Source organism: Engraulis encrasicolus, chromosome 1, assembly GCF_034702125.1.
Source record: "Engraulis encrasicolus isolate BLACKSEA-1 chromosome 1, IST_EnEncr_1.0, whole genome shotgun sequence".
In the NCBI taxonomy this organism is placed as follows: domain Eukaryota; kingdom Metazoa; phylum Chordata; class Actinopteri; order Clupeiformes; family Engraulidae; genus Engraulis; species Engraulis encrasicolus.
Genome location: NC_085857.1, coordinates 59,328,998 through 59,356,197, shown reverse-complemented (window position 1 = coordinate 59,356,197; position 27,200 = coordinate 59,328,998). Strand labels below are relative to the sequence as shown.

At 42.6% G+C, this 27,200-nt stretch overlaps 1 protein-coding gene and 1 long non-coding RNA gene across 2 annotated transcripts; both read right to left on the bottom strand.

The window, feature by feature from the left end:
- Positions 1 to 884: 884 nt before the first annotated feature.
- Positions 885 to 27,200, bottom strand: hapstr1b (HUWE1 associated protein modifying stress responses b). Its single transcript, XM_063207496.1, has 4 exons — positions 26,577 to 27,200; positions 6,806 to 6,889; positions 5,135 to 5,389; positions 885 to 2,492 (listed from the first exon to the last, which is right to left on the bottom strand). Exons 1-4 carry the CDS (start codon positions 26,797 to 26,799, stop codon positions 2,107 to 2,109), a joined length of 948 nt encoding a protein of 315 aa, XP_063063566.1. The 5' UTR covers positions 26,800 to 27,200; the 3' UTR covers positions 885 to 2,106.
- On the bottom strand, positions 17,093 to 18,546 carry LOC134456195 (uncharacterized). The gene is made up of 3 exons (XR_010036258.1): positions 18,356 to 18,546; positions 17,645 to 17,733; positions 17,093 to 17,473 (listed from the first exon to the last, which is right to left on the bottom strand). It is a non-coding gene; the product is annotated as an uncharacterized LOC134456195 (long non-coding RNA).

The window sequence follows — 27,200 nt, the reverse complement described above, 5'->3', positions numbered from 1 at the left end:
TTCTAAAATCTTGTCCCTGACATCCTTTGACAGCTTTTTGGTCTGTCCCATGTTGGCGAGATTAGTTTGATTGATTGACTGAATCTATGGACTGATTCTGCAGATTCAATGTGTCTTTTGTGCAGGTTACTATTAACAGGTATGTTCAATTCAGATAACAAGTTGATTGGAAGTGCCATTTGATCTGCGGGATCAGAACTCTTCATGGTTGGCAGGGGATCAAATACTTATTTCCCTCAATTAAATATAAATCAATTATTATATATTATTTAGAGTTAATTTCTGGATTTTCTTTTTGATATTCTGTCTCTCCATATTAGAATACATATTATCATTAACATTAAAGACTGATCATGTCTTTATTAGTGGCCAACAAAATCAGCAAGGTATCAAATACTTATTCTCCTCACTGTATATGCCATGGATGTGAAGAAAAACTTGCATGTTGTAGGATTTCAAGCTTCACTCTAGAATCTATGTAGGCCAATGTTCTAAACAAAATAAAGACAGACCCGGGCGAGTCCAAAAGCTAAATTCGGCAAGACCAGTGTCCAAGTCCAAGACAAGTCCAAGTCCAACTAATAGCGAGTCCAAGACAAGTCCAAGTCCATGGAAAAACGGACTTGAGTCTGGACTTCACGCAGGTTTGATTTCAAGGGCCCCAATAATATGGTTTTGATTCCACTGTGTGTGTGTGTGTGTGTCTGTGTGTGTGTGTGTGTGTGTCTGTGTGTCTGTCTGTCTGTCTGTCTGTCTGTCTGTCTGTCTGTCTGTCTGTGTGTGTGTGTGTGTGTGTGTGTGTGTGTGTGTGTGTGTGTGTGTGTGTGTGTGTGTGTGTGCGTGTGTGTTCAGAATAGAGACGGAGAGTGTAATAAAGTGTTCAATAAAGTAGATTTCTTTTATTACATGAGTGATACGTCACAACTCTATACAACATTACCATGGCAACTCACCTCTCATCTCCATGACAACAGTGCTCTCTGTTTTACACAAACACAGTCTCACATGGAAACACCATGACAACAATAACAATGACTAAATTAATAACATCAACACAGAGAGAGGAGAAGAGGCAGACAAGGAGAGCTTTTGAGAGAGAGAGAGAGAGAGAGAGAGAGAGAGAGAGAGAGAGAGAGAGAGAGAGAGAGAGAGAGAGAGAGAGAGAGAATACAACATTGAAATAATACAAATGAACATCTAAATGGCTTATAACATACATTAATAAAAATGGACAAATCTGCAAAGAATTGAGCAACGCACGCGCGCGCGCGCACACACACACACACACACGCACACACACACACACACACACACACACAAAAGCATCTGTACCTGAGGCATTACATACACAGTACACACTGGGCCAGTAAAGCTTTTCCACGTCTCTGATATCAGAGGGTCCCTAGCCAATCCCAGTGTCCTCATCTGCTGACATCACAGGGCCCCTAGTCAATTCCAATGTCCCTACCCAATGACATCACAGAGCCCTTAGACCTTTGGAGACTTTAGATTGAAAATAAATGGAGTTCCCTTTGTTCTGTAAATGGTGGTAGCGCACATCTTATGCAAGCCACCACCAAATGCCACAGAAAGAGAAGAAGAAGGAGGGACAACGCCCCCTTAGGAGACCAAACTTGAGCACGCTTTGCATTCCGTAGACGGGATTTGGGAAATCTTACTCTACTAGAAGATGTCTGGTTATACCACCTCAACATGGCGGCCACCTGACTTGAGCCATTCGTTCCAAAATATAGGAGTGTTCAACGAGGCATGTAGTCATAGAGGTAGAATATAACACTAGAGTGGACTCTGTCATTCGCATCAGCACTGAGAAACGGCACATGCACCCTCCCATCTTGTGTGGGTAGTGTAGACACCTTCAGTGCAAGTCAATGGAGAACACGGTCTACCTCCAAAAATGGCTGCCACTGATTGCTGGCAAAAGGGGGGCGGGGTCCACTCTAGTGTTCTACCTCTATGCACGTAGTGTTTTAAATCTATTGCCTTGAGCCAATCCCAGTGCCTCCAGATGATATCACGGTGCGACTAGCTAATCACAGTGTGTGAGTCCATCGGGGGCCTGTGACTGGCTATTGGCACTCTATCTCAGGTGTAACGATGGCGTTTGTGTGTGAGAGAGTCTGCGGTGGCTTGGGGTTCGGAGGGGCGTTTGCGAAGGGAGGCGAGCTCTATGTGCTCCACGTGGGTAGCCATTGGCTGATGAGAGGAATGCAGGCTGTTTATTGGTCGGTTAGAAGAATGCAGGTTGTTGATTGGCTGCTGAGAGGAAGGCAGGCTGCCGATTGGCTGGTGGGCGTGTTCTCTGTGGTCTCTGTGCTCTGTGGCGTGTGATGTCACGTCCTGTGTGTGTGATGTCATGTTCTGGTGCGTGGTGAAGCTGCTGCTGAGGTCGATAGTTTCCTGCTGCAGGGTGCAGTTCCTCCTGCGAACACATGGGGCCGCCACTGAGGAGGACAGATGAGGAGACGCACCTGCGCACATACACACACACACACACACACACACACACACACACACATACACACACTGGTATTTACAGAGTACAGGACTAACCAAGAAAAAGAGGGCAATACAGCGTTGACAAGATGGGAGAGGATTGAAGATCAGAGAAGGTTTGTCTATATAATATACAGTAAAGTCATATAGCCAATATGCTGTGCCCTAATGACCAAGGAGGTGGGCTTTAGATCAGAGGGTTGTAAGTTCAAATCCCACGCTTCCACTCCCTATCTCACTCCATGGCTGAGGTGCCCTTGCGCAAGGCATCTAGCCCCACAAAGCTCCAGGGACTGTAACCAATACCCTGTACTGAAACTAACTGTAAGTCACTTTGAAGAAAAACGTCAGCTACAGGTAAGTGTAATGTAATGTAATGTAATGCAAGAATATACAGCAATAATACACGTACAAGTAATACAGGCAAAACAGAGTACATCAACAAACAAAGTTTTGGGGAGAGTGGAATATTACATTACACTTAGCTGACGCTTTTCTGCAAAGCGACTTATAGTTATTTACAGGGTATTGGTTACAGTGCCTGGAGCAGTATGGAATTAGGTGCCTTGCTCAAGGGCACCTTGAATGGAGTCATGGATTCAAGAGCCATAAATGGAGGTGTAAGGAGAGGCCAGGGTGGGATTTGAACCTGTGGTTATCAAAGTGGGGGTCATGGGGGGTTGTTAGGGGGTCCACTCCAAGTTGGCAGGAGAAATATGGCAAAACAAAATTAATAATTAAATAAAATAAAAAGCTTAAGAGACAGATTAATGACTATTACAATTAATATACAATTTTGGTAGATTGTAACGGCTCGCTCTGTTACTGTAAAAGGGGTTCAGGTTGAGAGAGAAAAGCAGGTGGTAGTACTAGATTTCACCACTGGGGGGTAGTCGCTGACAACAGTTTGAACTGCAGTAGGAGCTCCCTGCTCAAGATAACTGTTGGGACTGGGACTTCCTTGTGCTGCTAGTCCATGAAAACCATTTGGACTGCTGTTATGTTCTATCTCCATGGGCTGACTCTTCTAGCAGCTAGTAGTACTAGATTACACCACTGGAGGGTTAGAGGCTGATAACTGTAGAGTAGAGTAGAGTATCGTGTATTAATCCTGAGGGGAAATTAAGGTGTCCAGTAGCATACATACATAACTACAGAAGACATTGCAAAGAAGACATTACACACATCATATAGCTCACTCTTGCTTAAATGCAGACCAAGCCAGATCTCGCTTCCTCTCGCTCTCTCTCTCTCTCTCTCTCTCTCTCTCTCTCTCTCTCTCTCTCTCACTCTCTCTCTCTCTCTCTCTCTCTCTCTCTCTCTCTCTCTCTCTCTCTCTCACACACACACACACACACACACTTACACTCACACACACACACACACTTCTGCGGATGGTGATAAGTATAGGTATATCAGTGCAACCTGTGCCTCCGCTAAGTGGCACAGAGCAACCAAGTCATGAAGTGTCCAAAAAAAAGTGTCAAGGGGTGTCAGAAGTCACCCACATGACAAATAAAATATCTTGTATCTTGCATCCACTGTGCGTAGTTCAACAGAACAAAGCCAGGGTCAAGTATCCATGGAAAAAAGGTGGAAAATCACAAGTAGCACACTGTGTGGCCTCACTTCCCCTCTCCACACACACACACACACACACACACACACACACACACACACACACACACACACACACACACACACACACACACACACACGAGCATACAAAAGGTGATTGTCCTGTGTGGCTGTATTGGAGAATAACTCAGTGCAGTACAGCAAAATCCTGGTGCAAAGTTTGGACGGTTTGGGAGCTCCCTGCTCAACATCAATGATATGGCTGCAGCCTAGGGGCCTCCACAGGCTAGATATGACTGCAGCTTAGAGGCCCCAACTGACTAGATATGGCTGCAGCTTAGGTGCCCCAACTGACTAGATATGGCTGCAGCTTAGGTGCCCCAACTGACTAGATATGGCTGCAGCTTAGGTGCCCCCACAGGCTAGATGTGGCTGCAGCCTAGGGGCCCCCACAGGCTAGATGTGGCTGCAGCCTAGGGCCCCCACAGGCTAGATGTGGCTGCAGTTTAGGGGCCCCACAGGCTAGATGTGGCTGCAGTTCAGGGGCCCCCACAGGCTAGATGTGGCTGCAGCCTAGGGGCCCCCACAGGCTAGATGTGGCTGCAGTTTAGGGCCCCCCACAGGCTAGATGTGGCTGCAGCCTAGGGGCCCCCACAGGCTAGATGTGGCTGCAGCCTAGGGGCCCCCACAGGCTAGATATGGCTGCAGCCCAGGGGCCCCCACAGGCTAGATATGGCTACACATTATGCAAAGGAAGGCACACACACACGCACACACACACACACACACACACACACACACACACACACACACACACACACACACACACACACACACACACACACACTCCCATATTCACAGTTTTATGGTGAAGTTGGTGGTGCCAATGCTGCTCAAATGTCACAGTGATTTACAGTACTGTCAATGTCACAATTTCGTGTCAATGTCACACACACACACACACACACACACACACACACACACACACACACACACACACACACACACACACACACACACACACACTCCTTTTATATACCGTGCAGTGCGATGGCCTGTGTGAACGGCGTGAGGTCCGTATCCGGAGGGGAGGGGCTTGCAACTGACGGCTGCGTGTGATTGGGCATCACCATGGCAACCCTGGAGTGCGGGGGCGGGCCTTTCTTGCCACAAAGGAAGCTGATCAGCTCTTCTCTGCGAATCATGCGCCTCCGTTTGGTCACCCACGACAACACTTCCTGTCTCCGCCTCTGAAGACCAGACTGGACACCAGACTCGTACGCAGACATACTCTCTATAGACACACACACAGACACACACACACAGACACACACACACACACACACACACACACACATTAGATAAAGACAAGACTGGAGCTGTTAGAGCTGAAATTTAAACCACACAGGTTCTACTGGAAAACATGTGACATGAAGCAGGAAAGATGGACCAGAGGAGTACAAGTTATGGTAGTTTATTGTCACAATTTCATTATTAAAATACAATAAAACACAATGTAGCCAGCGGTGTTGGTTAAGTGCTATGTGAGTTCAGAAATAATCACAATCTGGAGCAAAAGGACAACTATACAAAAGTTCAGCGAAAATATTACGCCAAGTCACACCACGACAATGCATAAACAGGGAAATCAACAACAACTCATTTAATCTCATCAGTGTAAAAGGGCGACCGCGGCAGACAATCGAAACGAGTCAAATGCCCAAACATCAAATAACACGCTGGGTCACACAAATAACAATAAATTACCATAATTCATCAGGCTAACAGTACCGTCCTCCCCCCATATTCTCATCGTGGAGGTACCCCAAAATATTGCTACACAATACCGCTGGTTCACATGCACACACACACACACACACACACACACACACACACACACACATGCACACAGTTCAACAGCGGGGGAGAAATATTCAATCCCCCGAAAACAGCAACAACAAAATACTCGTGGTGCTGCTGGCCTCTCAGCCACTGCTGCCGGACGTGGGCTCGTTAATGACTTAATTCAAAACTAACATGTGCAATACCCAAATGCAACTTACCCAAAGTTCCCAAAAACTACAGCCTACGTGCTGGCACAACAGCTTGTGGCAGACAGCTCTGACCCTGCTCTCTCCAACAATGGCCTCATTTACATGAGACATTTAATTCAGAAATGAACTCACTTTAATTCTGAATAAAGCTCAATTCCATTTTGAAAATATCATGCAATCACTTCACAATTTTGGAGTTAAATGAAAGATCAAAGTAAATTCGGTGGAACCATTTAATTCGGAAATATTTTTTCGGAATTAAAAACTTCATGTAAATGTTTTAATTTAAAAACCATTTAACCATTAACCATTTAAAACATACCCTACTCATTTGCCGCCAACAACCACAGGTGCGCCTGCAAATTACATCAAACAATTTCAGGTGTGCCCCACCCCCTGTGCTTAGCGCACCAGCCTACACACACACACACACACACACACACACACACACACACACACACACACACACACACACACACACACACACATTAGAGTCTAATGGTTAGACTCAGAACAAACTGAAGACCCCAATTAAAGGAACTAACTGTCTCTATAAACACATACACACAGAAAAAAACAAATTGGACCTGTGTGAGCTAGCTTTGTACAAGTTGGCAACAGCAGTGTGTGTGTGTGTGGGGGGGGGGGTGTATTACCTTTGTAGAGGTCAGTGACAGCAGTAGCAGCGTTCTGGAAAGGTACCCACAATGCGACACTCTGATGATGAGGACACACACGCTCTGGAGAGAGAGAGAGAGAGAGAGAGAGAGAGACAGACAGACAGACAGACAGACAGACAGACAGAGAGAGAGAGAGAGAGAGAGAGAGAGAGAGAGAGAGAGAGAGAGAGAGAGAGAGAGAGAGAGAGAGAGTTGAGTATGATGGCAGATCCACACAAAGACACACACAAGACTGGAAAACTACCACAGAGGATCTCAGTAACACCGACTACAGAAATACTGCAGCACATTCAAATCGGCCACATCACAACATCCTGTACAGAATTACAGTATTACGGTAGTATGCAACATTTCAATAATATGAAAAATATCTTAAAGAGAGAAATGTTCCAGTACTACAGACAAGAAAAATAGAGTACTTCTGGTATACATTTCCCCCCTTATGGACTTGGAGCATATACACACGCTACAAAACAGTTTATTGCAGAAAAGAAAGAAAGTGTTCCTACTAGTTAGGGAATTATTATATCAACTGTAATTTGATAAAATACTGCAAAACAGCTGTGTACCTTGTAGGCCACACACACACGCACACGCACACATTAGGGCTTGACATATTCAACCGGCCAGAAACGGGTACATTTTAGTCTCACTCGCCACTTGGCTTGGCAGGTAACTTATAGGGTTTTCACGCCTGGTCCCTTTCAGCCATTTAAGTGAACTCAGACCTGGGTCATTCCATGTCAATTCAACAAGAGCCTGCGCACTTGAAACACTGCGCACTTGAAACACTGTACATTTATTTGAGTGTAAGATGTGTATACTTTCCATGTTACAGCCATTTTCACTGGGGGAGGGGGGTGCCCATTTTGTTCACACTCTTTTTTTGTCAAAGTTCACAAGCCCATGGCTCAAGAACTAAACCATGAAGGAAGCTCACATTATGCATGCTGGTACATAGATAGGAATAGTTTGTTGCAAAACTGTCCGTTTTGGTCTGGATGATCCTACATTGTCATAGCATTCCCTCAAAGATGATACAAATATTATTGCAGTTTTTGGATGTGCTCTGTTTAGGCCTTCAGAAGACATTTTGTACCCAATATAGGTTCTTGATTTTTTCCCCTGGTAGAGATAAGTAGAAACACTCTCTTTAGTGGCTATTTCTTTGTTCCTATGGTTTCCTATTGATAGCCACTGGTGGCCGAGCTGGAGAGGCTGACTCAAACTTCCCAAGTAAAAATAAGGTCCAGATGAGAAAAATGTCCAAAAATAATGAGGGATTTGATGATAACAAAATATGATACAAAACTGAGAAGATATATCAAGTCCATATAGAGCTGGGCGGTATACCGTTAAAAAAACGTGATCTCGGTTTCACCTACACAAGGTTCTCTTTTTTATGAGAGACGCTTTTTTGTTGTTCATACAAGGCCGTAGGTGGCTAACCCGCGGCTCTCGAGCCGCATGCGGCTCTTTGCCTGGTGTCTTGCGGCTCTTGCGTTCATGTCCAAGTTTGTGTTCATGTCCCATAGGCAATATGCATTGTAATTGCGCACACAAAGTTGATTAGAACTATGGCAAATAAGTGCCCTGTGGTCTTGGTACTACTGTAGTAGGCCTTGCCTGAATGTGTCCTGAATGATCACCTAGATGTGTGACATTTGTTATTGCATCGGCCCAAATACAAAACGTGATTTAAGCATGGTCTAAAAATAGCGCTTTAAAAAGTGACCGCGTCTTTCGCTGACTAGACAGAATAGCGGAAGAATGTTTTAACCTGAAAGATTTGGCCATCACTCCTCAAGGCAATAACAACTCTCAATAAGGTCAAGAAAATGTACTACTGTCCATATGTGGATTCTATTGCTCGGATATGGCGGCAATACATGTGCAAATGATTATCTGCTCAAGAGAGATGCGTCTGTCTGGAGCAGAGATGCGCCGAGAATCTCTGTGCTGCGTAGCCATCTCTGCGCTCTGTTAGAAGGAGTGTTCATGGCTATTGACCCGAATGTGACATTGTGTTTTTGGTTTAAAATCGACTTATTTTCGCGGGCTATACAAAAAATAGAGCCAAAAATAATGTTCTTTCCTGGTTTTCGCTGTGAATGTCGGCGGTGGTCTATCAGCCATTGTCAAAGCGTGAAGGTGGGAAACAAGTTCAATCGACTTGTCGTTTGTTCGCGCTCAGTTTAGTCTCAAAAAGAAAACTTTGTTTTTCCCCATGGCCCCCTGTCAGCACCCGCTGAAACATTAATGTGGAAAATGAACGGCGATTTGATGAACCAAATAGTTAAGTTTTGGATGCTGTCGTCGTCAAACATCCAATGATAATCTGTGCGCAAGAAAGCAGTGCCTATGTGCGCCTAACCCCCAAATGAGCTAAGAGAGGCGGAGAATCTTTGTGCCACGCTACTATCTTGGTGCTCTGATATAAAGAGTGCTCATGGAAATTATGCTGTGTTTTAAAAGGTGTTTTATTAAAATGTGACCGGTGTAGGCCTACCTGTGTAGGCCTACCCTTGTCTTTTTATGTAACAACATTTTTATCTTGAAAAAAACTTTTCCCCAAAAAAAATTGAAGCAGTAAAAAAAAAGGGAGGGGGGGGTAGTCATCTTATATTCAGGATTGTCTTGTAGGCAGGCCATTACGTTGGAGTGTAACATCAATCTGACACTTTCCGTGTGTGTGTGTGTGTGTGTGTGTGTGTGTGTGTGTGTGTGTGTGTGTGTGTGTGTGTGTGTGTGTGTGAGGAAGAGATGGTTAATGTTCATGCCCATGTGTTGTTGTGTTAGCTGGTCTGTGGTGCGAGAAGGATGGGTGATGCCCTGGTTGGTGGGTGTGCGCATGTTTATATGCCCGCGTGATGTGTGTGTGCCGATGTGGCTCTTTGCTGTGACACATTACAAAATGTGGCTCTTGGTCTCCGACTGGTTGGCCACCCCTGTACTAGGCTATGTGCGTGAACTTCATACTTCGTGTCACACTTCATTTCAACTCTGCTATATAAGTCCACTGTTGCTTTTCTACTAGGAAATGTCAACACAATTTAAGATGTTGATTGAAGCAATACAAATAATTGGTTAATCGCGCTAAAGAAGCTGGTGAGAGTGAAGTATAGCCTAATGAAGAACCAACATGGCATGGATGAATCATGATGAACTTTTCAATTAACTTAGCTTACATTTGATCTCACAAAGTTAAATAAAAGGCTATTCTAATAGGCTACAACAGTTCTCAGATTCTTAACTATATTTAATTACCATCCCAACTGTGTGTGCAGGACTGCTGTTAAGGCTGCTTATGAGTTTTGCCATTGAGGCTAATTTAGCCTAGCTTGCAAAATGCAATGGGCAGACAAGATACATTGCTACATTGCTGTTTGAAATGATTTGGGAGCAAAATAGGAGCGAAATACATCGCCATATGATACAAACTACCTGACAAAATACATTATACGTTAGATTTGGCCTTTAATTCAAAGAAAATATTCATACAATGTCAAGTAAATCCGTTTGTTTTCGTGTCTCTTCAGTCTGTTCCGTTTCTGTCCCACTGTGTTTACTGGCTAGTCATGTGCTGCAGCGCAACATGCGGTCCTAGTGATCAGTGTTGCCAGGTGTACAACGAGAACTAAGCAATTAGTGTTGCCAGGTGTAGAACAAGAAATATGCAGTTTTGGGCTGTTTTGGGGAAAAAAAGCCAAAAACAGCTGTTTATAATAATTTATTAACCCTTTTTACTTGAAAGGAAACTTAAAGTGTTGGGTAGGGAAATATAAACTATAAATTATAAAAATATTAAGCTTATTGAAATGAAAAAGTGATAAAATAGCCTAGAAATGGAGATTAATTTAAATTCATGATTGTATCTCATTTTTAAATTTAATTTCATTTTTTTTTCGTCCGAAAGATTAAGCTTTGGGGGGAAATGGCCGCTCATCAAAAAACCGTGCAGAAAACCGTGATGTCAATTTTCATCAAGAAAACCGTGATGCTCATTTTTTCCAAAACCGCCCAGCCCTAAGTCCATATGAAGCAGGATTAATAAGATAAACTAAGGATTCTTGGTCTTGGTTTGGCTTGGTATTCTGCTTGGTAGTAAGTTAGTTCAGAGCCATACAGAGGGGAGAGTTGCGCGATTGGAGGACCAGGAATTAAATTGCAGCCCCGCCTTTCAACGAGATAAGGTCGTGCCTAAAGCGGCTGTCTTTCCATAGACTCAACATAGAACCACCACATTAACAGCCAAAAATAAGGACTAACAAACTATACTGCGGGACCAATCACCACAAATATGTAAACTATCAACTGTCTTGGTGGTGATAATCACAACAGTTTTACCATCTGTGATGTTTATCTGAAGTTATTACTACGAACAGCAAGTCTTGTCATATTCCCTGCATTGCATCGCATCACATTTGCTGTGTGCTACGCCCACTTCTAGGCACTAACATTCGCAACGCTTAAGCAGTTCTGAGACGCTAAACAGCTAATTTTGCTAATGCAGAAGTCGGCCCTAGGACACAGTGGAGATTGCCCGACTCTCCCCTCTGTATGGCTCTGAGTTAGTTCACAGTGAGTTTACATACAGTGTTCAATCTCGCCCTCCAACCCGTGGCTGCAGTTCACCTAGAGAGCGCTGTCGAGACAGCAGAGCCCATAAGGCTGGCGCTAATAACTGAAAATTGTGCTCGCTGTCGGCTGAAATTTGACAATATTATTGTAAGTTCTGAGAAACCAATGTGGATGTAAATGAAATGTACAATAACCTGGGAGTTGTGTCCTTCTGATTTCTTACAGCATTGGCATGTATGAGTCAGGCTCCGCTAGCATCTTGCTAACAAAATTGCTTTACGGTCGTCGTGATCACAGCAATGCAGCCGGCCGACCAATCCAAACGCAGTGTGTGAAGCCACTCGTGACGTCATATTGACAATAAAGACGTATTTTACAAAGATCCAGAGAGTTTAAACATTCAAACTAAGTGCTGTTTGAAAGGATAATTCATCCTGCCTTTGGGAAAAATAAAATGAAACGACGATATCAATTCTCTCCCAAAGCAATGGCAGCATCTGTGAATGAGCTCCATGGACCCCATTCATTCTAACAGCCTCTGCGCTCCTTGGTGCTCCTTGGCGCTCCTCTGCGCTGTCTGGATGGTGCCACTTAGTGGACAGTACCTCCCGGAAAAAGTCGCAAGATTCCTCTCTCGTACTACCCATAAACACTCTCTGGTTAATTCAAAGACCATCACTTCCTGCTCCGGCCACGCCTTCTCAGGTAGCATCACCTGTAGATAAAGGATAGGTGTGTGTGGCCCCTTTGGCCACAAGAGGGAGACAGGAATGGCTTGCACAACAAAAAGGGGAGATATCAGTACAAAATTAAATAATGTGCATTTCGGCTCCTACACTCTCATAAAAAGCAATAAATAGAAAGGAAACCCTATCGGTGTTTGAACAGAAGACCACACAAGTCTGACAAATCATTTTGGGTGTCATTTTCAGAGCTCCAGAACCCCTTGTGGGATTGTCCACAGATTTGTATAATATTTTTTTCTTTATTCTCCATTAATTCTTTTTAAAAATGCCAATGAGACTTGTCTTATGTGATGTTTTCTTTTTTAATTTCCATTCTACTCTACGTGTAGGGAAAAAAAATCATGAGGCTATGTTGGGCACAAATATGTCTTCTGAGGGCCTAAACAGAGCACAGCCAAAAACTCTAGTACAATTTGTATCATCTTTGAGGGAATGCTATGACGATGCAGGATCATGCAGACCAAAACTGACAGTTTTGCAAAAAACGATTCCGATCTATGTACCAGCTTGCCAAATTTGAGCTTCCTACATGGTTCAGTTCTTGAGCTATGGGCTTGTGAACTTTGACAAAAAAAAGAGTGTGAACAAAATGAGCACCCCCCTCCCCCAGTAAAATTGGCTGTAACACGGAGAGTACACGTCTTACATTCAAATAAATTTACAGTGTTTCTCTTAAGTACCATGGGTGCACTTGGTGATATTTTCAGAATTTTTTGAGACCTAAGTGCGCAGGCTCCTGTTGATTTCACGTGGAATGACCCACCTGTGACTCAGCATTTTCTTTGCATATGTGAACGCTCCAAAGTGTACCCAGATCCCTTGGAAGTGAAGACCTTCTCAGTACGGCTCGCTTGTGAGTTCTGACAAGTTACTAGGTGACAAGTTACTTGTGACTAGGTGTAATCATTTAAGGAGCGCTCTAAAGGACCGGGTGTGACCAAAGAGAGGACTGACACGCCATTAAAGCCTAACAGGACCAGAAAGATCAGCCGGTTATTTTTGTAATTTACTCACAATATGAACAAAACCAGAACTGAGTCCTCTTGCTGTTGGTTCAGCTTTGGTCGACTTAAAGAGGACTGCGTTTGGTTCACTTAAAGGGGACTAGGTGTGAAAATGCCCCTATTCTTGGGTATGACATATCACCAATATCCTGTTTTGGCCCCTTTTCAGTCCCTCCAGTTTTTCGCGATTCAGCGATCGCGTGGATTCATGCAAATTCAATGATATTCCGCATAATTTCACGATGCCGCGTAATTCCTGTAAAGCCGCATTTTTCCCGCAAAATTTCAACATTCTGTGGATTTATATTTTCGTCAAAAAAATAAAAATGTGACTACAATACCACCGGAGACGAAAACCAATACGAAGCATTTTTGTTAATATGTCACTGAAACATTGAAAAAGAATTGCCTGCTATTTCGGAAGTCGCGACCCTCATCTCAGCTGTTCCGCGTCTCTCCTCCCCTTCCTCACACATACACGCAGGCGTCGGTGCTGCACACTCATGACCTTTTTTTTTTTAACAGCAGTAGCCTACTTTTCAGTGCAATCCTGGGTGGAAAAAGTATTGTTGCCCATTTATCCATGACGAAGAAGTGTATGCAGTCATGAAATAGTGGCGGTAGGCCTACTGTCGCACAGTAGCAAACATCTTACGTTAGGCTACATGTTTGCGGAACTTCTCTCTCCCCTGTCGCTTTCATGAGCATGCTACCCGACGTCTCATCTTTTTTCAATGTTCGCTAATGTTTGTAATTTAAGGGTCTATGTCTATGCGTAGGCACAAGCCTTCTGATAACAATCACTGTAGTGCCGATCGCAAAGGTTTCGGAAGTGTGGAGTTTTGCAACTTGTTTCAGTCAAGGACACCGAGATAGGAAGTGAACGGCCCTTCCACGCTTTCACTGTGTTATTGCAATAAAGTCTTGCGAATCCATGCAACCATGCACACAACCATGTCAACGAGAGCGTGTATGCCATCACAACTTTGCATCAAGCAAATAATAGGCCTATGCAACAGCTTGCAATACGAGCACGAGAGAGAGAGAGAGAGAGAGAGAGAGAGAGAGAGACGCGTCTTCCAACAGGTGACATTGTAACGCTTGCATACAGCCTGGCTACTGTACCCCGCGACGCTCTTCATTAGGCCTATTAACCCACAAGTATTTTTTCATAACGCGCTGTCCCGTTTTCCCCCGAAGTCGTTCTAAAATATCGACAGAGATTTATGAGTGTCGCGGCCATGATTTTTTTTTACACATTGGACGCACTGGCTAATAAGACGCTCTGACAGCTTTTGACAATATTTTATTATTCTATTATATAGGAAGTGTGTTTCTGAATCTCTCTCTCTTTTGTCTTAAGCCTGCTTAGACTGATTGTGGTTTTCAGTTACCAAAAAACCCCAGAAAGGGATGCAAAATCTTTGCAAAAAATGAGAAAATGCCGCAAAATCTTTGCAAAAAATGAGAAAATGCCGCCACAAAATCAGGCATTTTGACCGCAAAAATCACAAAATCCCAGTGCAAAATCCTGGAGGGACTGCCTTTTGTTATATTTATAGGGCTTTCACACCTGGTCCCCTTTAAGTGAAGGGGGGTGTGCGGACCAGGCAGGGATGGGCAGTATTGCTGTTACATCTAATTGAAATACATTTTGAAATACAAAATACTATTTTGTATTTTTATTTCATATAAGTGAATTACATGTATTTGTATTTTGTATCAAAATACTTTCCTCCAGTATTTTGTGTATTTCACAAAACTACAAATACAAATACTTTGTTCTAAAGAATGTTATTACACAATATGAACACAAGATGGTGCTGTAGGTTAAAAAGTATATGAATGCCCCTAGCTGAATTGGAGGCACATGCTTGGATTTCTTAAAGGGACACTGTGCAGGAAATGGTCAAAAAAGGTACTGCAACTATGCTGCTTATTGAAATTGGGCTGCCTATCCACCATTTGCATGTGACGTCAAACGTTCTAGTGGACAGCCACTGGACGGCAAGAGGACGGCAGAGTGCAGCATTAATCAATGGATTCCTATGGTAGTCGCAACGTTTAGTAACTCATAACGTAACTTAGATCACCGATAAACTAAACACCGTAAACACACACCGTGCTGTTTGTTACAAAAACAGATAGGGTTACAAACCAGGCGTGACTTTTCACTGGATCTCAAAATCAAAAGAGGAAGCTGAGGTGAATCGCGGCAACCAACTGGAAAACCATCAAGCTACTCGAGTAGCCTGGATGAGCACCACGGTAAGTTTCTCATTTGCCATCCTTTATATCACCGTTTGTCTCTTAATTCGTGAACGCTAGTTAATTTAAGTCTAATGTGCAATTTCAATGGTTTTTTTTCTGTGAGGTCAATGCAAGATGCTTTCCATGATTAACGTTAATTAATTAGCAGCATCATTACGCTATGATGGACGTATGCTAAGATATTGCAGGCTGTAACGTAAACACGGAATTCATAAAGCTCTTGGTGAAATATAAACCATGTGTACATTTCTAGCGGTGATTTCCCAAGTAGCTTAGGCCTACTCTCCAGCATGATGCTGTCATGAAATGCCAGTCCATTATCCTTATCCATGCTGGCCTATTTATGACATGCTTAGGCACACCAGTCTTGGTGTTGTCCTTGTCAATAATAGGCCTATAAAGTGCACCACTTTGTTGTGTTGTCATCCAAATTGTCTGCCCTCTGAAATCACACACATCAGAGGCTTAATGGTTTGGGAAGTGGTATTAAGATTGGAGGGTTGCAGGTTCAAATCCCATCCTACACCTCTCCCTTCACCTCCCATCCAGGCTGTAGTGCCCTTCAGCAAGGCACCTAGCCCCATGCTGCAGGGACAATTCACTGTGAGTAAGGAAGTTGCCTTGGATAAGTGTCAGCTAAGTGTTATCTTTCTGTTTCTCCAGATGAGAAGAGCGATGATCTGATGTCATGACAGATTGGATGTATGGAAGAGCCAGAGGTCCAGCACACCAAGCCAAGTTTAGCCGATTTCAACCTCTTAATCACACCAACTCAATGTAGTAGTTTATTTTTAGACACAAAGTACAAATACATTTCAAGGTTATGTAGGTGATGGGAGGGGATATCTATTCTGGGGTGGACATGTACAATAGACGTGCAAGTACTTATTTATATTAATAAATGGTTATCTGAACTAGGCCTGTAATAGTCAACCCATGCTGGATGCTGTGTACACGTTGTATTGACCTAGGTGCCTGGAGCGACACAGCATTCAGGCATGACATTTTTTTAGATTAAAAATGTGGGTATGTTAGAGCCGAATTAACATGTTCCAAGAGGATGGTCTTGGCTTTTAAAACTCACATCATGTTTGTATGTGCTTCAGAGACTTATTTAGTTATTTGATTTTTTTAATAGGATGAGGGCACCTTTCTTAAAAAGGGCATAGGCAATTAGCTGGCATTTTTTGCAGGTGCCGGCTAAAATGGGTTAATATTATTTACATACAGCACTATCCCCATACTAGTATACCCATGTCACCTGAGATATACATTTAGTGGAGACAATATAATTAGTTAGACTAGACAGAGGATTGACAGGCGGTCATGGGTAAACGGTTAGAGTGTCAGACTTGTATCCCAAAGGTTGCCGGTTCGACTCCTGACCCACCAGGTTGGTGGGGGGGGAGTTAAGTAATCAGTGCTCTCCCCCATCCTCCTCCATGACTGAGATACCCTGAGCATGGTACCGCCGCACTGCTCCCTTGGGGCGCCATTGGGGGCTGCCCCCTTGCACGGGTGAAGCATAAATGCAATTTCGTGCAGTGATCACTTGTGTGCTGTGTCACAATGTCAATGGGAGTTGGGCTTTCACTTCACTTTCACAGAAAATGTTCTACGTTGTTGTATTAGTACAATAAAATAAGCAAGACATGTCTGGATGGACTTCATCATTTCAGTTATTTATTATCACAACTACTCACTATCAATGACAACCAGGCGCACACCAGCCAAATGCTGGGGAAAATTAAGTTTGGCCGGTAGAAAAGAAAACATACTTGGCACTTTGACCCATTATGTAATGTACCGGTATGTTTGGAGATTAACATACTAGCCATTTTGGCTAGTGATGAAAAAAAGTTAATTTAGAGCCCTGCTGAAAACTCCAACAGCTGGTACAGGTGATCAGTGCATCAGGTGAGGAATGTAAGTAGGCCCGATGGATGAGGAAACCAGCATCACTGATGGTGAGGTCCTGGTGCTGTTGCAAAGCCCAAGCGAAAGAAGCCTCTCTGGACACCTCTTCATGTTGGCTCCCCCATCTAATTAAAAAAAAAGAAAAGACAAACATGCTATTTAAATTAATCTAGCCATGCATTTGTAATGTACCGGTACAGTACTGAATAATTAACTCCCTTGGCAATATTGTCTGAATTAAAATGTGATGTAAAATGTCAGAAAATAACACTCATCCCAACTAGTCATGTCTTTACCTGTGCTGCTGGGATGCAATTCTTGGACGTCATCCTGGCCACCATGACTCATGGTTTTAGTTTGGGTGCTGACCACCTGACTGATGAACCTGTTATTACAAAACAATAAAGATAAATAACAGGTTTGTTGTGCTTTTCTTTCTCTTGTGAAGGTCATCTTTTCAAATGATTTATTTACGCTTAAACTAATCAAAGTATGTAACCGACATTCTGTCCTATGTGTTTCTACATGTGCAATGTAATGCAACACCGATTTGAAACATTGAAGTATATGTCAAGTCAGCTTTTATTGTCACTTTCTTCGTGGTCATACAAGGGAAACGAAATTAGCCTACGTTTTCTCTCTACCATGCCAGGACATAGACAGGACTGACAATTTACAGACAGAAAGTGCAAGACAGGACAGTGGACTGGTAATAAGTGGTCAATAATTTAAAAAAAATACGGTACAAATGAACATGTAACATTGGAGTCCAATTTGGACATGTAAACAGAAAATAAGATAGAATTATATTTCACAATAGATACATTGGGCAGACGTGGCTGAAACAACAATGAAATCCACTTGGATGAAACGAAACGCATCCAAGTTAACCTACAAGATACATCCGAGATGAAAAGATATGCTTTTCAAAAGACCACTTTGCAAAATGCCTGACACAAAATGTACCGTGCGTCTTGTAGTAAGTTAGGTTAGCAGCATTATCTTACCTGTGCCATGCCACGAGAGGATGCCAGCCGCGGTGCCCAGCCACCAATGAAGAAACGGTCCATTAAGGTGCTAGTATTTTGCCAATGCAGAGGTTTGGTTTAAGTTCATAACTTAACTGAAGAAAATAAACACGGGATAAAAAAATACATCATAGGCAGAGTAAGTTCATGGCTGGAAGCAAGCAACAACTTTCTCTTCTTCTCCCATTTTCCCGTACCGCCCGTCCCCGCGTTATGCCACCTAGTGGAGCAGAATACATTTTAATAAAACTATGATTTGAACACATCCACCGTGGCCAACCTAGCCTGATAACGCCAGGTACATATCCCGTTTTTTAAAAAATACAAGAACTACGTGTTTCTTTGGTATTTTATGGTCAAAGTTGTCTTCGTCTGCATAATTCCTATGTACGAATGTGTACTTCTGCCGTCCAGCAAAAACGATTACGTAATATTGTGACGTCAATGCAAATGATGGATTGCCAAATTTGATCTTTACATGAAAGCTTACTAAGTATTAAACAAATATTTTCTAGTATGGTCCAAGTACAGTCATTTTTGAAGCTAAAAATGGCTATTTTTGGAAAATCAAAATGGCGGACCATGGAGAAGATCCCCCTTTTCATGTATGACAAGTGCAATTTTTCCAGTCATAATGAAAACATAGAATGTGATGGTGGTGGTAAGTAATCATGAAAAAAGGTAACATTAGTGAATGAGCAGCATGAATTCTGGAAATAAACAACTAAAAATCTCACACAGTGTCCCTTTAAGCCTTGACTGCACAGGAAGTTCAATTTGGTTCAAAGTGATTGGCTAATCATTTAATTCATTCCTCAATGAGGTGTTAATGTTTTCCCCATGTCATTCACACTTGCTTTAAGTTTGCCATTTAGGGCCTTTTGTGTAGACTTGAGATATTACCTGTCCATATTGTTTTAAAACTAGCTGTAGTCAAAGTCCGTTCCAATATGCAACCTTGCTTCCTCCACTTCTGCTTGTGGCCTCGTACCAGGAAGTAATATGTCGGGATGACATCACTGACAACAGCATTATATTTAAATATCTCACAAAGGCTCAATTGTAAAGTCTTTGTCTCATTTGCAATTGGGATGGTGAATTAAAAACAGTCCCCTAAAAGTTGTTGTGGCTAGGCTGACAGCTGGGAAACTTAATTGTTTTCTCCACGGACGATGGGCCAGGAGGCGGGGCAAGGCCACAAGCACAAGTGGAGGAAGCAAGGTCGCATATTGGACATTCATAGAGCCAACCAGTATAGTTGCAATACCCACTCTGGCCACCATCCTATAGTGCACTTTGTTTTTTAAAGCACTTGTATCTCTACTTTGTCACAGAAATGATTGCTATTCTTATGGCACTGACATGTTAATTCAGACAAATTAAGTCAAGAGTGAAGGGTGACCAGTTGAGAGATGTTCTCATTTGCAGGCCTCATAAACCGGCCCCATCGCCAACGTTGGAATACGAAGCTGTTTGAAAAATTAGTTATGATGACACAGCCTACAGTATATCTCCCATATATATTCAACTTTTTGGTCTTGTGTTTGTATGTCATTGTCAGTATTTTTGCACAAGTTGTACGCATGTATGATATCGCTGCAACACATACATTTCCCCACTGGGGTGATAAAGGCCATACATACTTGCTTGGCTTACAGCAGGGCCTCTTTCTTTCTTGTTTGAGCTTTTGTTTGTTTTCTAATCATCATTTAATTTCTCAGAATTTCATTGTTCAAGTAATTTCATTGTGTAAGTCAAATTGGTAGTTTTTGTACACAATGGCTTTTGATGTATTTGTTGTGTATTTTGTGTTGTTGAAAATACAAAATATTGTATTTCGATATTAGATACTGTTACAGTTATGTATTTTGTATCTTATTTGTAACATTTTTTGCTGAGTATTTTGTATTTGTATTGAAAATACATATAACTGTATCTTTGTCCATCCCTGGGACCAGGTGTGAAAACGCTCTTCAGTTCAAGAAAGATCATTCATATTTTATTTGTCAGATATTGTTTATTGTTTCAGGTGTTCTAATTTAAAAATATGTGCTGTCAGACAATGCTTACTTAATGCCTAAATAGACCAAACAATTTTTTATAATTTCTCAAATATTCGTGTGGGCTTAAATTTGCTATTAATTTAATAATTGAACAACTCCAAATGGAAATTTTGTAAGCACATTCTTTTAAAATGTCCAAAACTCCTTCTTACGGTGGTGACTTAAAGGGGCATTCCACCGGTGGAGACATGAATATGTATTGAAAATGGGTCATATGTATAGTAGAATAGTAGCATAGATTTCTAATTTGGTGCCTTCTTGGCCAAGAAAAGGCAGAAAATTACTTTTAGTGCTTATGACAACAATCCCCATAATGCATTGCAATGCTCAAGTTCCACAGGCCACTCCCAGTTATTTGGGACTCAACGCATCATCCCTCACTCAGCTTGCAGGCAGTGTTGCCAGATTGGGCTGTTTCCCGCCCAATTGGGCTGCTTCGGATGGCCGTGTGCGGGTAAAAATGGCATTTAGCAGAAAAACCTGCCCAATTTTTGCCATAGAAATCAATAGAACTGGGCGGGATTTTGAGCTTCTAGGCGAGTTTTGAGCATTTTTTGGGCCAATTCCAATGTCCCTACCCAATAACTTTTAATAAACGCCCTCTAGACCTAACCATAAGCATGCCATCACCTCCCTAACATCATCTTAAGAATGACAACACCCCAACCAAGCCATCTACCAAAGGACTTTAATAGGACAAGACGTGTGACTCGGCTATTTATATTATAATAAACAATCTTGTCATCACCGTAAAATATTAAAATCAATCCAATATAAATAAGTGGCCTGGGTTAAAGATAAATAAAATTGTCTGCGCCGATGTCCGTATCGACCACAATGTAGTCAGCATCAGTATTTCTATTTTTCCATTGGGCTCATTCTCCGTGGTGGTGTGTGTGCTTGTTCGCCCTCATAGATTTGTAGTGAGAGACCGTCACCAATAACGTCTTTTTCCTGCATTGTTGGACGCTAATCTGAAAGCAAATGTCGTGAAGTTGGCTATGTGGTCCAATTCAATCATACTTGAAAATAACTTGCAAAATTGGCAGAAGTTTGGAAAGCTTTGTGAAGGGACGCAGCCTGTGTGTGTGGCTCTCCTCCCCTCTCTCGTCTCGCTCTCAGAGGAGCTTTGGTGATTTGAAGTTGATGTCACTGGAAATCAGTACTCTACCCAGGTAGCAAGCACAGTCGGCCCGATCTTGTCTGAATGTCGGCACTGTCGGCCGAGTGTCAGCTCGGCTGGAACACTGTTTACCGTGACTCAGCCAACACTATGGCATGCTTATTAAAGTAGCGGCATCTATTGTAGCAAACTATTTTATTATTGAAGCCGAGAATGCATTCTCAAACTGGCTGGAAAAGCGTTGCATTGGATCGTTGTTGACTGGATTTCGGTAAACGTGGGCAGTGCACGGAGATGTGAAGTCAAATAAATTCAGGTGCTTGGAAAATGTTGACGAAATCATCGGAAGATGAAGGTATGGAACTGCAACATTGCACGATTATGAATAGTGATCATATTGGCTCATGCCAAAATGTGTTAGTGACTTGTCAGGTTACCTGTGGTTCATGATGGGATGTCTTGTCTGCCTTCATGCCTCGTATTTATTCTGTCCCACCCAAACACTTCTTGCTTCATTGGCTTGAGCAAATAAGATCATAATCAGCCACGCAAGGCCTAAATGTTTAATTCACTACTATCGACAGTATTAGAATAGGGTCATTTCACGTGAAATCAGACACTTTGGGACCCGACCGACCCGGATTTCAATCATACTTGGTGTGCCTTTTCAGTAGCAAGGTAGCACCCCAGAACTGCATTGGTTTGAATCTGACACTAATATTAAGGGAGAAACAGACTAGGAAAGGTTCACATGTGAGGGTAGGACACTATACATTCAGCCTTGAATATATCAGTCAGTGTTAGTCACAAAAAGATGCCTGTGGTGTTGTTTGAAAGCTCTTTTCCGGCTCTACATATTACACAATCACCTTGGAATACAACTACTCTCAGAATATGAATTATGATAAATTGAAAAATTAAAAATTGAATATCTAAAAAACTCATATTTTAAAATGGCCAGTTCCTTGTCCAAACGTAGCCGGCAATGTCATGAGCAGCACCTAAAATGCTGGTGTTCGGTTTGTTATTCATTTCAGAGAGAATTTGACTCACAAATATGGCATCATACAGACCACTTACTAATAATATGGTAATACCATAGTAGCATCACATGACAAAACAAAAACAAAACAAAAATGGTCAGTGTCCATGCTCCCAGGTTTCAGAAACTAAGGCAGATGTCCATTTATACCACACCAAATGATGATATGTGAATGTTTGAAACATTCCTTCTCTGTGTACCTGTGCCATCTTCCCTTTACCGTACTTTAAAGAGATAATCAATGGCTACACTCTCATTTTGTACTCTACCAGTGCATTTGAAGCAACAGCTGTGTCTTTTGTAGATAATGTATAAGTATGTCCCGTTGCAGTTACAGGTTCCACTACCAGAAGCACATCCTGATGATCCATGACAAGTCTATCTGGTCCGAAGGGAAAAGTGAAGGATGGAGATGGCCCATGAGGATGCAGGAAGTTCAGTTTCACCTCTCCAGTGCTCGGCATACATTCCTCAGCACATGCTAGCCACCAGTTGCCATCATATACAGCTACAACATACCCTTTGATGCTTGAAAATGAAACACATTCCTTTACTGAGCTCACTCTTTCAACTCTGCCTTCTCTGAATGCTCAAAATGGCCTAACTTCCACTGTGTCCATTGACAATGGGCAGAAGCTGTGTAGTTTTTGAGTACCCGGAATAGTTCTTGCAGATTCAAACCTTTTCAACAAGTTCTCAGCTTCATGATGGTACATATCTGTTGTGGCAAACTGGCAATGGATGTTCTTGACATTATCCTTGACAAATTCAAACAGTTGGTATGGCGTTACAATTTAATTGTCAATAGGACGTTGCAGACTTCCTGCACAATATAAGAACCTTAAAATTACAACAAATTTGTGCCACCACGAGGCAGATTTTCACATACCTGCAGAGTGGCACTTTTTTGCCACATCACATGGCAACGGTCCATGTGATGGCGTTGGAGGGACAGTTAAATGGCTTGCTGCACGAGCAAGTCTGCAACGTCCTATTGACAATGAAATTATAACGCCATACCAACTGTTTGAATTTGTCAAGGATAATGTCAAGAACATCCATTGCCAGTTTGCCACAACAGATATGTACCATCATGAAGCTGAGAACTTGTTGAAAAGGTTTGAATCTGCAAGAACTATTCCGGGTACTCAAAAACTACACAGCTTCTGCCCATTGTCAATGGACACAGTGGAAGTTAGGCCATTTTGAGCATTCAGAGAAGGCAGAGTTGAAAGAGTGAGCTCAGTAAAGGAATGTGTTACATTTTCAAGCATCAAAGGGTATGTTGTAGCTGTATATGATGGCAACTGGTGGCTAGCATGTGCTGAGGAATGTATGCCGAGCACTGGAGAGGTGAAACTGAACTTCCTGCATCCTCATGGGCCATCTCCATCCTTCACTTTTCCCTTCGGACCAGATAGACTTGTCATGGATCATCAGGATGTGCTTCTGGTAGTGGAACCTGTAACTGCAACGGGACGTACTTATACATTATCTACAAAAGACACAGCTGTTGCTTCAAATGCACTGGTAGAGTACAAAATGAGAGTGTAGCCATTGATTATCTCTTTAAAGTACGGTAAAGGAAGATGGCACAGGTACACAGAGAAGGAATGTTCAAACATTCACATATCATCATTTGGTATGTATAAATGGACATCTGCCTTAGTTTCTGAAACCTGGGAGCATGGACACTGACCATTTTTGTTTTGTTTTTGTTTTGTCATGTGATGCTACTATGGTATTACCATATTATTAGTAAGTGGTCTGTATGATGCCATATTTGTGAGTCAAATTCTCTCTGAAATGAATAACAAACCGAACACCAGCATTTTAGGTGCTGCTCATGACATTGCCGGCTACGTTTGGACAAGGAACTGGCCATTTTAAAATATGAGTTTTTTAGATATTCAATTTTTAATTTTTCAATTTATCATAATTCATATTCTGAGAGTAGTTGTATTCCAAGGTGATTGTGTAATATGTAGAGCCAGAAAAGAGCTTTCAAACAACACCACAGGCATCTTTTTGTGACTAACACTGACTGATATATTCAAGGCTGAATGTATAGTGTCCTACCCTCACATGTGAACCTTTCCTAGTCTGTTTCTCCCTTAATATTAGTGTCAGATTCAAACCAATGCAGTTCTGGGGTGCTACCTTGCTACTAAAAAGGCACACCAAGTATGATCGAAATCCGGGTCGGTCGGGTCCCAAAGTGTCTGATTTCACGTGAAATGACCCAATATTAGAACTTTGCTACCATTCGCGTGACGTCACCCGTTGTTGGCTGGAAACGTTAACAGAAACGTTACGTGTTTGTGCTTTATTTTCTTATTAACGGCTTCAATTTCAGACTTCAATATATATATATATATTTGATGGCTTATCTTACTGGCGTTATAGACACCTATATTAGGTGACTGCTTCATTTCCTCTTTAAAGTAGAAGACGCTAGGCTACTCAGCTTGAGCACAGTTCCCGTGTTTTCATTAAATTATCGGATATTTTATCTGAAAAAAATTATATATTGGCCGATATTTTAGGGGACCGATATATATCGTGCATCTTTACCGTACAGCCTAATAGTAGTAATAATAATAAACGACACAGTCAAAAAGTATACATCACATAGCACATAGAAGAGATGAAACTAGAGAGCAAATAAGCTCAATATACCATAATATTAATAATAATAATAATAATAATAATAATAATAATAATAATAATGATGATGATGATGATGATAAATAAACCGCAAAGCCAAATAATAATAATTTCACACTACGCGCCGTTTGGCGCACTAAATTTACGCGCCGTTTGACGCACCATTTAGCGCATGGCCTTGACAACACAAATAGCCTCGCACTACAGTTGTGTTTGACTAGTTAGCCTCAAACTACGGGCAAACCTGACTATCACATCACATTCCCGCCGTCCTGCCTGTCTTAATGACTGACAGACAACGGAAGCCAAAAAAAACTTAACTGGGTTAGCCAAGACAAATCTTTTGGCAAACGTCTTCATCTGAAGTTGAGGTGGCCAGACTGACTGGCCTACTCTGTCGGCATAGCCAGCTCTGTCTGAGCGTGTGTGTGTGTGTGTGTGTGTGTGTGTGTGTGTGTGTGTGTGTGTGTGTGTGTGTGTGTGTGTGTGTGTGTGTGTGTGTGTGTGTGCGTGCGTGCGTCCGTGATTGCGTGCATGTGTGCGTGCGCGCGTGCGTGATGGTCGAACTTAAAGTTCCTTTAAGTGACCTCAGGGGCTTATCTCAGTTCAACATACGGACACCATAGCGCAGCCGACACGAATTTGTGTCAAACTAACTAAGCCTGTCATCGCTGTCCGTGGGTCAAACATGTAGGCTATCGAAAGACACTGCGTTAGACTAGTGGCACACGAGAGTAATCGCAAGTTTATAAAGCAGGGCGAACGTGTGTGTGTGTGTGTGTGTGTGTGTGTGTGTGTGTGTGTGTGTGTGTGTGTGTGTGTGTGTGTGTGTGTGTGTGTGTGTGTGTGTGTGTGTGTGTGTGCAGCTCTGCTCCCGAACAGTGAAGAAATCGTCAACTAGGCCTATAGCACTGAAAGCTTATGTTGTTTGAGAGAGATCAGCAGTTCACACTTCACAGAGCTCTGTACAACTTAGGCGAGAGTAGCCTAATAACCGCGTTATTGACTAGTTTATTGAGGAGGGCGAACTTCTGTGTAGCAGCAGTTCCCGTAGCTACATTAAATAAGTCCCTTACACCTCCTTGTTGCTGTTACAGACGGATTAGCGGTTCACGCAGCTTTGTGCAAAATAGAAGAGAGAAATAATCATGTGCGCTAGTTTATTAAGGACTGCGAACGTATGTGCAGCACAGCCCCCTTCCAGTGAAGGAAGATGGCTAAATAGGCCATAGCGTTGAAAGCTACAACGATCGTGTTGCTGTTACAGAGAGATTAGTAGGATAGCCTAACCTAGTTCACACAGACCTTTGTACAGCTGAGCTACTGCAGTGGCCGAATTCTGGAAGAGATGCCACAGCCTTCTTTCGGCGTCCTCCTCCTCTTCCCCGTCTCCTCCTCTCTCCTCTCCCCTGCTGTCCTCGACATGGTCTTCTTCGGTTAATTCGGATAGGCACTGACGCTCCCATTTGGAAAACCAGTGTTCAGGGCCGTGGATGATCTCCTTCTCTCTTTCTTCCTCCTCAGACATCCCTTTCTTGCTTCCTTCCTTCCTTCGTTCGAAATCGGATTTACACAACCAGGATCCAACTAACACCAGCCAGCCAACTGGCCAAATGCTGGTGAGATTTCAGTTTAGCTGATGGTAGAAAAGGCCAACTTACTAATTAACTACCTACTTTGACCCATTAGTGAATGTGTGTTTGACTGGTAAGATTCGCATCACAACACATCAGTTCAACGTAGTCCGTTGGTGTGTCGGACACGCAAACAAATAATGTCTTCAACAACAAATAACACCGACGGCGTCCAAATCCAACAAATCCACGTGTTCAGCCAGACGGTTGTCAGTGTGTTTAGTATTCACATTGTCCAAGTCCAACACGGACTTGGTTTTCGCGACTGTCGGTTCTGTCCGTGTAGCCTAAACAC